The sequence below is a fragment of the Scylla paramamosain genome, chromosome 2, assembly GCF_035594125.1.
Source record: "Scylla paramamosain isolate STU-SP2022 chromosome 2, ASM3559412v1, whole genome shotgun sequence".
NCBI classification, from domain to species: Eukaryota; Metazoa; Arthropoda; class Malacostraca; order Decapoda; family Portunidae; genus Scylla; species Scylla paramamosain.
In genome coordinates, this window is record NC_087152.1 from 16,027,160 (window position 1) to 16,042,429 (window position 15,270).

The window sequence follows — 15,270 nt, forward strand, 5'->3', positions numbered from 1 at the left end:
TTCATGAAGGAACATAGGTCCGATCTTAAGGCAAGTTATTTAGAGAATGAAAATATAATCCAACAATCGAATTCTGTTGACATAAGGTATCGAGGACTACATGTAATTACAAATGTATGGTAGAAAACTGAAAATATAATCCAACAATCGAATTCTGTTGGCATAAGGTATCGAGGACTACATGTAATTACAAATGTATGGTAGAAAACTAAGAGAAAGCAGGAGGGTGAAAACTTGACCGAGAGAACGGAAGAATAAGGCGAAACAAGTTCATTAATAAAATATTAACAAATCGGGTAAAACAGGAATAAAACCAGTATGTAGGTATCTACGGATGATGTAACACTGAAGAAAAAGGTAAAGACCAATAAAATTGAGACGTATGGGTGGTGAGAAAATTTGGTTGGAATAGCTATAATAGTGAGAAAGGAATAACGAAGCAGAGAGAGATGGATGAAATCCCTTTAGAGCATAGAGAATAGCGTGAGGAAATAGGTTATGACAATTCTTCTTAACAACACACCAGGTTATGACCGTTCTTAACGCACCAGTTAGTGCACAATGGAGGAAGATTATAAAGTACTACATAACTGAATGCATAAGGCAGAGATGTGACCAGACAATAAGGAAAGTAAATTGCATTACTGAACCCTGCTAAGGCTGTACTGGAATCATGAGAATAGAATGATTTATACGAGACGAGCTTTGTCATTGCCAGTTTCACATCCGCATGAAACGGGCAACCGATGCTTCATTACAGGAGCGAGGACGCTGGACTGCCCCGTGCTCAGTCTAATGAAAGCAGTATTATTTAATTTGATATTGGTACTGGCAACCAATGGAGTTGACGGAATCACTCAGTATAGTGAATTTACTGGTTCTCAAATAAAAAGTGGTAGATGACTGGATTAAGCTATGTAATCAGATTGTTACTACTGTGTGAATGGGGGGAGATTCAAAAGAGACAAATTTATGCGTAGAGACAATAGGTAGTTGGAAACAAGTGGGCATGTTTTTATGCAAGGACTGTCACGTGTAGGTCTGATGGGTTCTTGCAACTTCTCTTATGTGCTTATGTTACCTTATCTTATGCTCTTATGAGTCTGGCCTAATAACTTAGATAAAAGTGCCTAATAATTATACAGAAAGAGGGCGTCTCACTCCTGGGGCGAGGCACCTGCGAAAAGCAAGTGTTCCCGCATCCGGATTATGATAAACAGAGTCCAGCTTAGTTCGCAAACAAAATCGAAACATATTTGATCACACTTATATAATTTAAAGAGATTAAGCTCACTTTGAAGATTATAGATAGTTTTACGGTCTTTTTTATAGTGATGACATATTTCGCCATTTGTATCGCTTTTATTGTGATAATGGGATAATAGAGGAGGATAAAAGTTCACATGAACCTCAGTGATAATCTTGTTTCAAATGAAGTATCGTGAATCTCAAGTGTTTCTTCAGGAGTGGAATTCGTTAGAACATAAGAAAATGTGGGAAGCTGCAAGAAGCCATCAGGCCTACACATGGGATTGCCTGCATGAAACATACTTACTTATTTCCACCTGTCATCGCCTTCCATAAGTTTCTTTAATTTTCTTTTAAAGCCCTCTTATGACTCAACACAAACAACCGGATTACGGAGTCCATTACATTCATCTACCACTCTATTTGATAACCAGTTCCTCCCTATCTCTTTATTTAAAATCCAGCTTTTCTCAACCTTGAACCTGTTACTCTTTCTCGTGTAGGTCATTTATTGTCTCTCACGGTTGAATACGAATAAATCTCGGGATATTTTTAAGCAAAGACTACCACAATACTTTGTCCTCATGGTTCTCAATCCGCAACATGCTATTGTTACCCATAAATTTGATTTTAGGCACGTTTTCTTTTACATATTCGCAGATTTTCTGTTCCAGATTGTAAATGGGTAACCGTGTTTGCTTCGTGTTGTATTGCCGACTACAAGTAGTTATTATTACTGAAGGTGAGCCTCTTGAAAACATGACATACTGCAGGACTGTTAAATAGTGATAAATAGATAGGGATATAATTCTTTCATCCTGTATTCCCAATTTCATTCTATAACACTACCATAAGGATGTGACTGACTAACAATTAATAGATGCTCGGTAGAAATGTTACAGCTTTTCGTTCTCTGTTGCCTGAATTTGATTTCAACCTTGTAGTCTTGTTCCGTCATCCTCACCACGTCCACCACTGAACAAACCTAATCTAGAATCTTGCTAACTAGTTCATGCTATCCCTGCCAGTGATATCAAATACCTGCACATGCGTAGATTTATTCGGGATAGATGTGTGTGTGTTAGAGATGGAGACAATCGTACGGCAACACTCTACGTGATAGTTTTTATAAAGGAAAAAAAAAAAAAAAGAAACAAAGAGAGAGAGAGAGAGAGAGAGAGAGAGAGAGAGAGAGAGAGAGAGAGAGAGAATATAAACAAATACCAGGAATAGATAATCTAAGTTTTAGAAATGAAAAAAAGAGTAAACAAACGAGAGAGAGAGAGAGAGAGAGAGAGAGAGAGAGAGAGAGAAAATTAATATAAGATAAACAAATATAAGAAAAAGATAATCTACTATAAGACTGTCTACTACAGTAATATGCAAACTGATCCCTCTTATAGCTGAAACAGATCCTAATGGCACTGAATCACTGGTATCATTATAATCATCACTAAAACATGTTGCTGCCAAGATTCATATTCCACAAGTTACCAACCTGTGCACTAGGCAACGGGATTCTTGACGTCTCACACACGCTTTCTGCCGATTGTAACATTGTGTAAGAAACTTATTAAAACTTTTGAGGACTTCATTTGTCGATGCTGTGTTCAGTGGTGTAGCTATTACGGTCTTCACTCATTCCACTTCTTTCTGAGGAGTGCAGAAACGGGCCTAAAGAGTAAGTGGGATAGACCGATGGAGGAAAGCAGCGTAAAGGCCCCTTTACACAGTCAAACGGTTTGTCAAACCCGGTTTGACAAACACGTGTTTGAAGTGATGTTTGAACGTGCGAACGGGGTATTAGGTTGTCAAACACGTTGGCCAAACGGTTTGAAGAAAGCTTGATCGAGCCTGACTTTTGTGGGCGGGGCTTAACTCATCCACAAACAGTTTGCGTGTGAGAACATGCAACATCAAACCTCAGTAGCGCTTCAAACCAAGGAGTCGATGGGTCATATCTTACAGCTGAAATATGGAGAACAGAAATGGAAAGAGGCACGAGAGGGATGTGTTACTGAAATTCATACATACCTACAGAGATCATTCAGCCTTATGGAAAGTAGATCTATGTATGTTTCTTCGTCAATCCTCAAATAATTACGCCAGTCATTTGACTCTGATTTCAAATCAACAAGCAGGTTGGTATGTGAATGTTGATCTCTTTTTAACAGCCAGTCCTTTGTCCACTTTGATCTTTTTTTTCCCTTAGTGCCACCGCTAAGCCACTGACAATTAAATCGTCCTAGTCGAGAGGCATATCTTTCCTTTACAAAAGCGCGAATCACACTGAGCTGAGGACTGAGGTTTGATGTAAGTTTGCTTTGACTGTTTGACACCTCTTCAAACCGCTTGACAAGCAGGTTGGACAACCGGGTTTGGCAAACCGTTTGACTGTGTAAAGGCCCCTTAACATTACAGCAACAACAACAACAACAACAACAACAGTAATAGCAACAACAGCAGCAGCGATAATGAAATTCCGTGTCATAGAAAACGATATACCAGCAAACTACACCACAGGAAAAATTGGAACGAATATCCATTTTTTAACAAAAGAAAATATGTTTAAACTCGTCCGAACTAAACGAAAAGTTTGAAAAGGAGGGGAAAACTTTCAAAAGCGCAGTTAAAGAAAAGAAAGATGGCACGTGATCTTACTTGTTTATTTGTTTATTTATTCTTGTATTTTTTCATTGTCTTTCTCTGAATTTAACTCTTACAAGAAAGCGTTTTTTTTTTTTCCTGGCCTCAATGAAGGTACAAGGAAGCAAATCAAACTTGAGTACCAGAGACTTCACATTAATGTCATCATATGTTGTAAAGCTTAATCATGGTCGACTAACAAATGATCTTCAGGACATAATAATTAATATAAGTAATATTCGAAAGCATCCTTTAATTATAATCCTGATGATACATAAATAGACTCAAAGTAATGACCTCAAAGCCTAACATGGCATAACACTAGCAATTGCTCAACTCAGAGACAAGGATGTAATAATTCAACACCTACATATGTATAAGGCATTTTCTAATTGCCTTTCACAACATTCAAGAAAGTGCAGATGTCATTTCAAATCACAGTTAAAGCTTATTTGTATTACTTTGGAAAAGAAAGAATAAAACATACAGATTTATCATTAGTATTCCTTTCATAACTCTTCAAGAGTGACTGAGGCGGGACTCACATCAGTAGTAACTTCCTGGTCATGGCAATTATAATTGATGCCTATGTGGCCTGAAGGAACGTGGGCCTCCTGGCTGATGCGCTTGCTAAATGTGTTAATCCTCCTCACCATGAACAGACCACATTCACAATGACTGAACCGTTCAAGCAGAAGAAAAGAAGGAATTCGTAAGTAGCTCGTGCTGCTGCTTCATTTTCAGCCACGTGACCTCGTGACGAAATAACAACCTTGCCTTCGTACCAGCAAACGAAATCTCATCCAGACCGATTATGAATCATAATATTTATATAATATTTGGTACTAGACCCTGATATATCTGTACTGTTCCTGAAACACCGTACCTTCCTTGTAGGTATACATATATTAACACACACACACACACACACACACACACACACACACACACACACACACACACACACACACACACACACACACACATTACAAAATACTACAAGATACTTCCTTATGAAAATCTTCCACAACCTTTACAAAATTTCAGGAGGCAATATTAAATACTCTTTTGGTTATAAAACTACAAAATTAATCATCCACGATGTTCAAAACATTCAAAGTAGATGTTTATTGGTATGAGACATCGGGATTCGTTATTCATAGCCATCTCCTGTAATAGCGTAGCTCCTAACTAGGTGTCGTTGCTCTGGAAAATATTGGTCTCGGCAGTCCTCTCTTTATGCATACCCAGTAGTTTCACTGAACATTCTCGGCAATAAGGTTTTATGCTGCATTGATTTCCTTCGTGATTATGAGAATGAACACAACGCAGGACGCTGCCAGCACTGCCGCATCGCACCGCGCGCACCTGTTCGCCACCAGCTTGTGTCGCGGCGGCAAGAACGGAGTACAAACTGGAAGTCGACTGGCTGTGTCGACATATTCCTTGCACACTGGATGGATATGTAGCACTCAGTATGATACAGGTTCTACACAAGGAGTGGAAGTGACGGTTAGGCGACTGTTCCCGCGCCATTTGGTCCAAATGCTTCCCCTGCCAGCTGAAGCCAGTGGGGCCATCGATGCTGTCAGTGCACACACACGTCACTTTGATGTCAGACTTCTTTCTCTTCAGTGATTGATGAAACACTTCCTTTTTTACCCTCAGAGAGTCGTGCTTTCCTGTCTGTATGATGGAGGTGCAGAATGGAGAGCCTCCCAACACCGACGGGGAGTAATGACCCACACTAGAGTGCTTCACTATATTTCTATCAAAACTATTGTCTCTTTTTTCAGTTTTTCCGATTCTGACACCATTATTCTTGGTTTGGTCACATTTACCTTCCTCGGCTTTGAGATTCGACTGGAGAACGTGGAGTAGCGTCTGGCTGGAGGAGTGCTTGGAGTTACTTATGTCCCCAGCAGAGCCCCGAGCCGCGCCTCCCCGGGCCGAGGGGTCTGCTGTCTCCGGTGTACTCAGACAACTTAGTAGGTTCGAAACTTCTTGGAATCCTCCTATAAATCGAATCTCTCCCCCGAAATGTCCACCTAAAATTAAACAGAGATTATTTGCATAAATCTGAAATGAACTTTAAAGGACTGGGGCTGGTGGTCGTATATGCCATGGTAAAAATTTTGTTACCATGGTTAGTAAAATAGGTGAGGCTATCAGTTGTGCATTATGTACATCTTATTGAATATTGTATTATTAAAATGTCTTTCAAGAACAGGATTTAACTTTGTTTTTCAAAGTACAGAAATGTTATGTACTACGTATATAAGTCAGTAACGCACATTACTATTGACCAGCCAGGTCTGCAGTGCATGCGTAACCAACATTTTCATTCTTCTGTTTGTTTTCAATTTTACTCTTCCAGCACCCAATTAAAAATGAACAATTTCAATAGAGGGAGTATTGGGTTACTTTAGTTTTATTTACTTTTAATTCCATTAATTTCGTAGCAATATAGTTGCTCACCGGAGCAACACGAGGAGAGGGAGTCCGGAGAGCTGCCGTCACCTTCGTAGGCATAGTTACGGAGGTCATCCAGGGTGGGAAGGGGTGGGCAACCACATCCCGCACCAGGCTGACCTTCACCGTGGGATGCCGCCAAGCTCTTCCGAAGGATATTAACCTCTTCTGCGTTAAAAAGATGGGAATCAGCTCATTACAAACCTTTTGGCTGAAGAATCATGTTCAGTGCTGTAATTTATTGATATGTTAAAAACATAACAATAATACTATGCTTTCGTGGAGCCCTCCATTATTATGTCCTTTCTCTACATACTGCTAGTAATTAGTGTATAATGGTGAAATCAAGCAGCCTAACAAGAACCTGGGAGCCTGTTGCTGCTTGTTTTCCTTTGTAATCCTTTTTTAACTCTTTAATGCCAAATCTTACCAGTCACTTTAGGTCGCAGTGGGTGTGGGGATGGGTGGGCGGACGCTGTGGTTACTGTCAGCTCCACTTGCTCGGCTGGCATGCTTGTCACATTACTATCAGAGCCTTGCCCGCCCGCGCTGAGTGCATCGCGCCCGCCGCTGCTGCTACCCTGGTGCTGCCGTCTCAGCCGACATATGCACACCGCCACCACCAGTCCTAACACGCCACATGGAAGGAAATGACATAATTATATGAAAATTTAATTTGTGAGTACAGAAATGTACTCCACACAATCAAGAGTCAACAAGAAATGCATATTTATGAAAATTACAATATAAACAGAATGTTAATTTCCACGGGTGCCACTCTAAGGTAGTTTTTTTAATATATATATATATATATATATATATATATATATATATATATATATATATATATATATATATATATATATATATATATATATATTTTTTTTTTTATAGTTCGTATTCATTGGCAGCTTGATTGATCGATTAGCTGGTAGGGCGTTATTCTTTCCTCTTTCTTTTAATTGCCTAATAGAAAAGAAGCAGTGCACATCGTACCCAGTTATAATTATGAGTGTGCTGATAGTGTGTCAGCAAGTCATTTTGTCAATCCTGCATGTAAACATTTGGTTCTGTGGGTTTATCCTGCTCCTAATGCTTTCCCAGGCACAAATTTCGAAATATTATAGAACTACCACAGCAGTTACTATTATAACACATAAGGCACGCAAGAAACTAACGCGCGCCCGCGTGTGTGTGTGTGTGTGTGTGTGTGTGTGTGTGTGTGTGTGTGTGTGTGTGTGTGTGTGTGTGTGTGTGTGTGTGCGTGTGTGTGTGTGTGTGTGTGTGTGTGTGTGTATGCTGACCCAATAGGAGGAAGCTCCACACCACCACCACCACCAGGGTCGTCACGGGGAATACCATCACTGCTGCGTCTTTTCTCTCAGTCTCACAGTGCTCGCCTGCAAGTGAAAGGAACAGAATAATTGGAAAGTAATTAAATTTTTAAGAAATTCAATGATTGCATCTTGCGACTTGCGATTTAGTTTCAAATGATTCATCTATTCATCTGTTCATCGGCTTGCTTACTAATTCATGTTAGTATTTATACAAAGAATATGTTGCAGTTTTGTTATTATGAATGTAGCGATTTATTTTATAAACAGCTGTTATCTAAATTATTTATGGTGAAATGTGAGAGAAAAGACAATTAATAAAGAGTTTTCCTTTACCCTAAGCAATTATTGTCTATAGATTACTTCGTTATTCTCTCCAATACAATATCTTTTCTTAATTTCTCAATAAAACTATTTAAAAGTTGAAAGAGAAAACCTCGCAGGTCTCGCCAGCCAGGACTCACCGCCATGAGAGGCCGTGCAGTGGCAGGAGTAGCCCGGCTCTCTGTTGACGCACGTGCCACCATTCAGGCAGGGTAGCCACTCGCACTCATCTAGGTCCTGGCACGAGCCTCCCCCGTGGGAAATCTGCGATCCCACCGGGCATCTGTTGGGAGCAGAGCACGAGAGCCTTCGTGAAGCACCTCACGTAATAAGGCTAGGCTTTCAACAGTGATGAACAGGTACTGGGTGTGAGAAATGCGATATAACAAACTCATATAATATTTACGTACAATACAAAAGCTACCTATCTGAAAAAAAATCACTATCGTGTAACATGCAATAAAGGAAGAGCCCTCAGTTTTTTGCAGATGATAGTGACATAAATTTATTTTACCCGCATTCATATCTCCACCAGATGTCGATACACGAGAAAGGTTCTTCACAGGTTACGTTAGCGCACGCCGAGGGGGCGCTGCATCCCGCTGAGACATTGGTAAACATCGTTGCTTGAGCCAGGGAGGAGGTGTTGAGAAGTGGAGGCAAAGGAAGTTGCAGCCCAGACACCCTTAGGTCGTCTAAACAACCTGCAGCAGACAAGTGACTGATGAGTAGAAAAGAGAGAGAAGAGAGAGAAAAAACGAGAGCAACAACTGTTATCAATGAAAGAAGTGCAGCGTTTTGAGATCTTTATTACTCCTTTGCCGTAAGTTTTATCTCTCAAAGTAATGTTTTGAACTTCCACCAGACTATTTTGCTCAGCTTAAGGAAAGGAGGCCCCATACCAACCAAAGGGTTAACTAACACAGAATAAAAGTGAAAACCGTAGTTACTGCCACACAACTTCCTTGCTACTCTTATTTAAATTTCAGTGCGATTTACAGTGCATTTCCTCACCATCGTGAAAATCATGATGAACGATGTAAAGACTGACGCCTACGTACTCCGGAGACCCGCCCACGTGAACTCCTTCCTGTCTGTCCACCAGCAGGGACGTGGACCAGCCCTGGGTCGCCGCTGGGGTGGACGTAGCGTTGTACAGTGGTCCGTCTCCCTCATCCACATGGAGCTCCGCCCACTCGCCTTGTCTAGGGTTACACAATAGTCAGGATCCTTCACAAACACCCGGAGGACCTAACTACATACACACACACACACACACACGCGCACACACAAGAGGGGTACAAATTCCTCTCATTATTATTCATTAATTCTGTTTGATTTCAGTTACTCAAACAGAGAATCGGAAAGAAGATAAACATGTGACTTACTAGAATACCTGGATGTAATTAATGAGCATCTAATCAAGTAAAAAAAGTGAATAACAGCTTAGGTAAATAAGTCTTCATCTTTTTCTTTTTCTTCACCAATAAACTCTGGAGCAGTCTGCCGCATTTTTTTCCCACCGGCTCTCCGAAGACCCGAATTCCTTTAAGGGAAAAGTATCGACACTTTGTAAAATAATGTAACGTTATCGTCATTCTCTGTGGAATTACTCTTTTCTTTTTCTTCTTTACCGAGAACATTTGATGATTTTGCATACAAGAATTTTCAGGTGATACTACTTCTCTATTTATCTAGTTTACGATATGCACCGCTCGATAAATATAAAACCAAAAATATTTTCAAGTAAGTAATAATCTATTACTTCAGAGTTAGTGAGAAACGAATCTATGATACACTTTTTTTTCAATCTGCTGTACGACATATCTTGTGAAGGAGAAACGTTTTCCCTGATATTGTGTTCATCAGTACAAAACAGAAATAAAAGTTACATATTATGATATCTACTTCGTACTTGCTAACATACTTACTTATTTATCGAAGATTAGACGGATTTATGGATGGGGATGATAGGTGGAAATAAGTAGGTATATTTCATACAGGGACTGCCACATGTAAGCCTGTTGGCTTCTTGCAGCTTCCTTTATTTCTTATGTTCTTATGTTCTTATTTGTCGATAAATCCATTAGTTATTCAGTGTCACATAATTAGGGATTCGTCAAATCTAGTTCCTATATTCCACACTATTTTATCTTTATATCTATTTTTGTATCCATAAATTAGTCTTTTTCAATACTTAATTAATCGTAAAATTTCCACCTAGCAACTTATTATTTTAACATTTTTTTTTTTTTGTGTCGTGTAGCAAGTCATGGAATCTACACCTCGTAAACTGTCTCCCTGTATATTTTGTCTATCCATCAAAATGACTCGCCTGTGGACGTAGACGGTGTGCCACTCTCCGTCAGCCAGAGGGACCTCCGAGAGACACAGATGGGTGAGGGCGGCTGGATGGAGCCGCATCTGGAGACACACATGACTGTTCAGCAGGTGTATCGCCGCTAGGTCACGCCCATGCTGAGACGTGACGGCCACCAGCTGCCCCCACGCCTCCCACGTTCGGAATCTAAGTACGGACATTTAGATATGGTGCGTATGACAAAATTTGACACTTTCCTGTTGAATGGAAAGGGTCTGTGGCATCTGACAACTAGGAAAAGACAAAAATTGGAGAATTCAATGTACAAAATGTTTAGAATGTCTGAGGGTGATGCTGCCTAAGTCAACATGTAGCATTCGTACAGCAGATGCAAATTGGAGCAAGGGCAAGAATACCAGGGACTAACAGGACCAGAACACAGCTTGATAATGTTACACGCTTATAACAGTATCTTACGTAGAATTCAATGTGTCTTACCGTAACTGAATAAATGTGGACTGAGCAGGAGGGATGGAGGAGAGCGCCATCTTGACGTAGCTGCTGGAGGCGAAGTAGGCAGGTTGGGTGTGGGTGTGGCAGTCCTCTCCCGCCCAGCCAGGCTCGCACCCGCACACCCACTGGCCATCCATCCTCATACACCTGCCGCGTGACATTGGAACATTGGTCTATCTTAGCGAACTAGACGGTAACTGTGTCCCTGTGTATGTGTGTGTGTGTGTGTGTGTGTGTGTGTGTGTGTGTGTGTGTGTGTGTGTGTGTGTTTTATCGAAGCGTTAGCATTAAGTGTGTCATGAAATTCCTTCGCCGTGATAAGGAATTAAAGTGGTGTTGCAAGAGAGGTGCATTGCTTTACTATCACTCAGACTCGAGCGCATAACTCACTGAATGTGATTGCCACCCTATCAAGCAATGTTTTAATCCAGTGGAAGTGACAACCAATCGCTGCCTGTTGTGAACAAATGGCTTTTGGGTGATATTGCTTCGTATATACGGAAATCGGAGACGGTAGTGAATTATGTTACGAGACAGTATCTGTCCCGCACGTCTCGATAACTGTCTAAATAAAGTAGTTTCTGGGTAATCCCATAAAATTTGACAAAACAATTACTACGCTTTGTGCGTCCTGATCGATACACTAGGAACCCTGAAATCCTCCGTGACTTTCAAGAAAAGGGCTTACCTGGCTCTAGGCGGGCAGGGTCCTCCGGCCAGGGCACAGGGGTCGTGGCCCTCACACCCGGACGAGCTGCCCTCCCCCAGCACCGCCTCGCCCAGATCACGCAGCTGTCAACAACACATTTTTGCCATAATATGACCGACTTACCTTGAATACTATATAAAGTGCTATATAATAATGGTGAAAAACCTGTTACCGTGCCACACTATTTTCGACTTTATCTTCAAAATTTTTCCTGAATCTTAATTTCTCTGATCTGCTGAAACTCGTCTTTCCAGACCTAAATATTCAAGAGAAATCAGACGGCAAAAGATCATGAGAAGACGCAATTTACAGTCGAAGTGAAGGTGGCTTATTACTAAGATTTTTTTTTTTTCATGGTTCACCCTTATAACAGTAAGGGTTCTTTAATCTTCATGATCTGTTATGATTCATGAATAAATAAACTAAGAAACTGCTCAAGATTTTACTTCCTGTAAGTATAATGAAAGTTGGAAGTGAAGGTCAACTTTGAGAAGCTACGGTACTGTAACAAAACTTTATATACTCTTTATTGGATCTTACTATTCATTTAAAAGTGTTCTAGTTGAATAAAAAAATATATATTGTTATAGTAAGAGCAAGGAAAGAAACTTCGATAAGAAATTTTCTCGTCAGTTAAATAATTTATAGAATATTGCCTACCTCTCCATTCACTCTCAGATTCTTTATACACCCATGAAAATAGTGGCCATTGACCTGCGTGGGCCACCCGTGCTGCAGGGCGTCTGGGGCCGCGTGTGCCAGCCCTCCAACCTGCAGGGGTGCTGCTACACTCAGCACGGGCTCTTGGGGCGGCAGGGGAGCGGCGACCCTACACTCCCCTCCTGCCTCACATCGATCAACGATAAGCTCTACTCTCTGAAACAACATTTTTTCTGATGCAATATAGTCTGAAAACTGAAGCTTCGTAATTGGGCTGTATTTTTGTACGATACGTGATATATCATTAATCTCTTGGCTGCTAAGGCTTCTCTTTAAGCTTCGTAAAATGTTATGTTGGATGTTTAGGGTAAGATTTCAAACGACATTACCGACATTGACAGGAAAGATTGAGTAGTTTGAATTTTGTAGTGTCTGTAAGTATACTTGCGTCCACTGAAGTCATGTATAGTGATTTAATCAACGGGTGTCATATCATTAGCAGTCAGAGGCGGTTTCAAAAGATACCACTTACACTGAAAGCAGGGAGGGGAGTAGTTTAAACTTTGTAGTGCGTCTACTGAAATCATGTAGGGTTCTTGAATCAACAAGTGTCATATCATTAACAGTCAGGAGGTATAATGAATAATCAATAGCCGCAAATATATTGGAATACAGGAGTGTGGGATTGTAACTCAATTAATGAATGTATGGCGTTAAAAAGATGACAAAAACGTTTACCTGCGCTCCCCACACCACATCGAGGCGGTGCCAGTGCCCGTCAGCCAGGCGAGGAAGGGGGTGGCCCGGGGAGGCGGCGAGCAGTACAGGACTGCTCCCCACATCCAGCAGCAGCCGCGGCCGTCCGTCCTCAAGTTCCACGCTCAGCACGTCTTCCTAAACACACACACACACACACACACACACACACACACACACACACACACACACACACACACACACACAGACCAAGAAAGTAAATACGTGATTGGAAATTCTCTCTCTCTCTCTCTCTCTCTCTCTCTCTCTCTCTCTCTCTCTCTCTCTCTCTCTCTCTCTCTCTCTCTCTCTCTCTCTCTCTCTCATTTTTCACCCAGAATATATATTCATCAACTTTCAAAATTCACTTTGACGGTGCCTTGGTAAATCCTAATGACTGACTTTTACATGAAGTGAAAAAATGAAATTAATTAAGCCATACGAGAGCTGAAGAAACCTTAAAATTTTGTAGCTAGATTTGAAAAAATAAAAATATATATAACGTTACACATAAAAGTATGTACCTTCACGCCGATATTAGCGTATCACATACAATATTATTAAGTTATGAAAGGATGCCTGACTGGAACACATGAAAAAAAAAAAAAAAAAACACTGGTTGGTGAAAACATTTAAGTTGATTGAAAAAAAAAAAAAAACGCAGCTAGTATATTTTCAAAGGAAATATTGTTAGAGTACAGTGACCTCTTGTTTGAACCATTTATCTTAACTGGACACTACCTACATTTCCCCTCCATAAAACAGTGCATGTGGGAAATGGCGCGTCGTTGAGTTAAGGGACAACTCTTGCCCTCGTCCGGCAACACGGTGCGAGTAGCATAGGGCCAGAATCAACCTTGACACAATTTTTCACGCATTTTTTTTTTCTTAAAGAGATTTCTATGCGATATTACCTGCATGAGGGGAGCGTCCAAGTGGGGAGCGTCTGGCGGCCCCGCGTAGAGCAGCAGACCCTCCTCTCGTAAAGTGAGGAATTCCAGCGAAATATGGGCTCGATTAACTGATGGAAGGGGCGCCGTCCATGCCCATCCATTCCCGATGAAGTGTCGACTTAACTGCTTGCAGATGGAGCCGCTAGTTCCTTCAGGACACACGCACCTGCGGGTTTTAATGAGATTATTCCACAGTCTGGGGCGGTCGCCGTCTTTCCCTCTCATATTCTACTCCTACTCGGTGGTATTTGCTGAAAACAACAACACCTATATCATCCGCAACCGGCACAGCGAAATTTAATTACAAATGGATTTTGGCAGTTAATCTTTAAATATGCAATGCCGGACTTTACGTGCTCGGTTTTGCCTGACAATATTTTCATCGCAGGGCCGTAAGTTTTGTGCTATGCAATTTTTTTTTTCTCTCTCTCTTTTCGATTTTTACTATTTCAATATCTTCTCTGTTTTATACATGTTTGAATTATTCGACATCCACTTCGGAGGATAAGATATTTACACAATGCAATTACAAAAGACAAAAAATTAAATATATGAATAAATGGAATTAGAAGATTACTGATCGCTCCTCTGGTACTCATTAACGTGTGTAAAAGTCTCATCAACTCGGTGCATTAGTGCAGCGTGCTTATCACAAATTACGAAAGCGTCTTGCATAAGCTGTGCAGACTGACCTGGACACGCGGGCCTGTAGTACACAGCGGCCCCCGTTGAGGCAAGGGTTGGGGTGGCAGGAGACAATGTGAGTCACGGCCGCTACGCTGGGCTGCCCTGATAAGCTGACTGGTTTGTGCTGCTGTCTGCCTAAGCGAGAGCCTTGGGGGAAGCAGTTGCACTGACTCCGCGGCACTTGCAGGCGTGGCGTGACCAGAGCCGTGCTATTGGCGTCCACCACCCAGACTCTGTCGTGAGGGTGACGCTTGGAGGCGAAGGGAGCCACGCACATGTTGACCCCCACCCACATCACCGTCACGCTAGACTGAGTTGATATCTGGAAGGACGCAAGTATTAGTGACCATGATGTGTCCCAGGAAATGTGTGGAAGCTGCCATTCTTGATAAATGATTGTTATTGATGGTTGCCTAGGGGATTTGTGCTCCGGATTTCGTCTAGCTAAATGGAGAACACGACTATTAGCTAGTGCTTATGCACTATGCTTATGCAAAACATAAGAACATAAAAAAATAAGGGAAGCTGCAAGAACCTATCAGGCCGGCGACAAGTAGAGGTCCCTGTGTAAAACACCTCCCCATTTCCACTTATCATCCTCATCCACAAATTTGTCTAACCTTCTTTTAGAGTACCCTACTAACTCAA

General features: G+C 41.3%; 1 protein-coding gene across 3 annotated transcripts in view; it reads right to left on the reverse strand.

Moving 5' to 3' along the window:
• Window positions 1-4,130: 4,130 nt before the first annotated feature.
• LOC135110980 (neural-cadherin-like) overlaps window positions 4,131-15,270 on the reverse strand; it is a 31,379-nt gene continuing 20,239 nt past the window's right edge. For 2 of the 3 annotated variants that reach the window (XM_064023770.1, XM_064023781.1), the window contains exons 12-25: window positions 14,628-14,944; window positions 13,897-14,101; window positions 12,965-13,120; window positions 12,227-12,442; window positions 11,546-11,649; window positions 10,843-11,004; window positions 10,360-10,551; window positions 9,039-9,229; window positions 8,539-8,728; window positions 8,165-8,307; window positions 7,671-7,766; window positions 6,797-6,994; window positions 6,334-6,534; window positions 4,131-5,942 (exon numbers count right to left, since the gene is read on the reverse strand). In XM_064023770.1, coding sequence (XP_063879840.1) covers window positions 5,086-5,942; window positions 6,334-6,534; window positions 6,797-6,994; window positions 7,671-7,766; window positions 8,165-8,307; window positions 8,539-8,728; window positions 9,039-9,229; window positions 10,360-10,551; window positions 10,843-11,004; window positions 11,546-11,649; window positions 12,227-12,442; window positions 12,965-13,120; window positions 13,897-14,101; window positions 14,628-14,944 — 3,228 coding nt within the window. In that variant the 3' untranslated portion in view covers window positions 4,131-5,085. The remainder of the gene's footprint in view (window positions 5,943-6,333; window positions 6,535-6,796; window positions 6,995-7,670; window positions 7,767-8,164; window positions 8,308-8,538; window positions 8,729-9,038; window positions 9,230-10,359; window positions 10,552-10,842; window positions 11,005-11,545; window positions 11,650-12,226; window positions 12,443-12,964; window positions 13,121-13,896; window positions 14,102-14,627; window positions 14,945-15,270) is intronic. The other variant, XM_064023791.1, reaches the window with a different exon arrangement.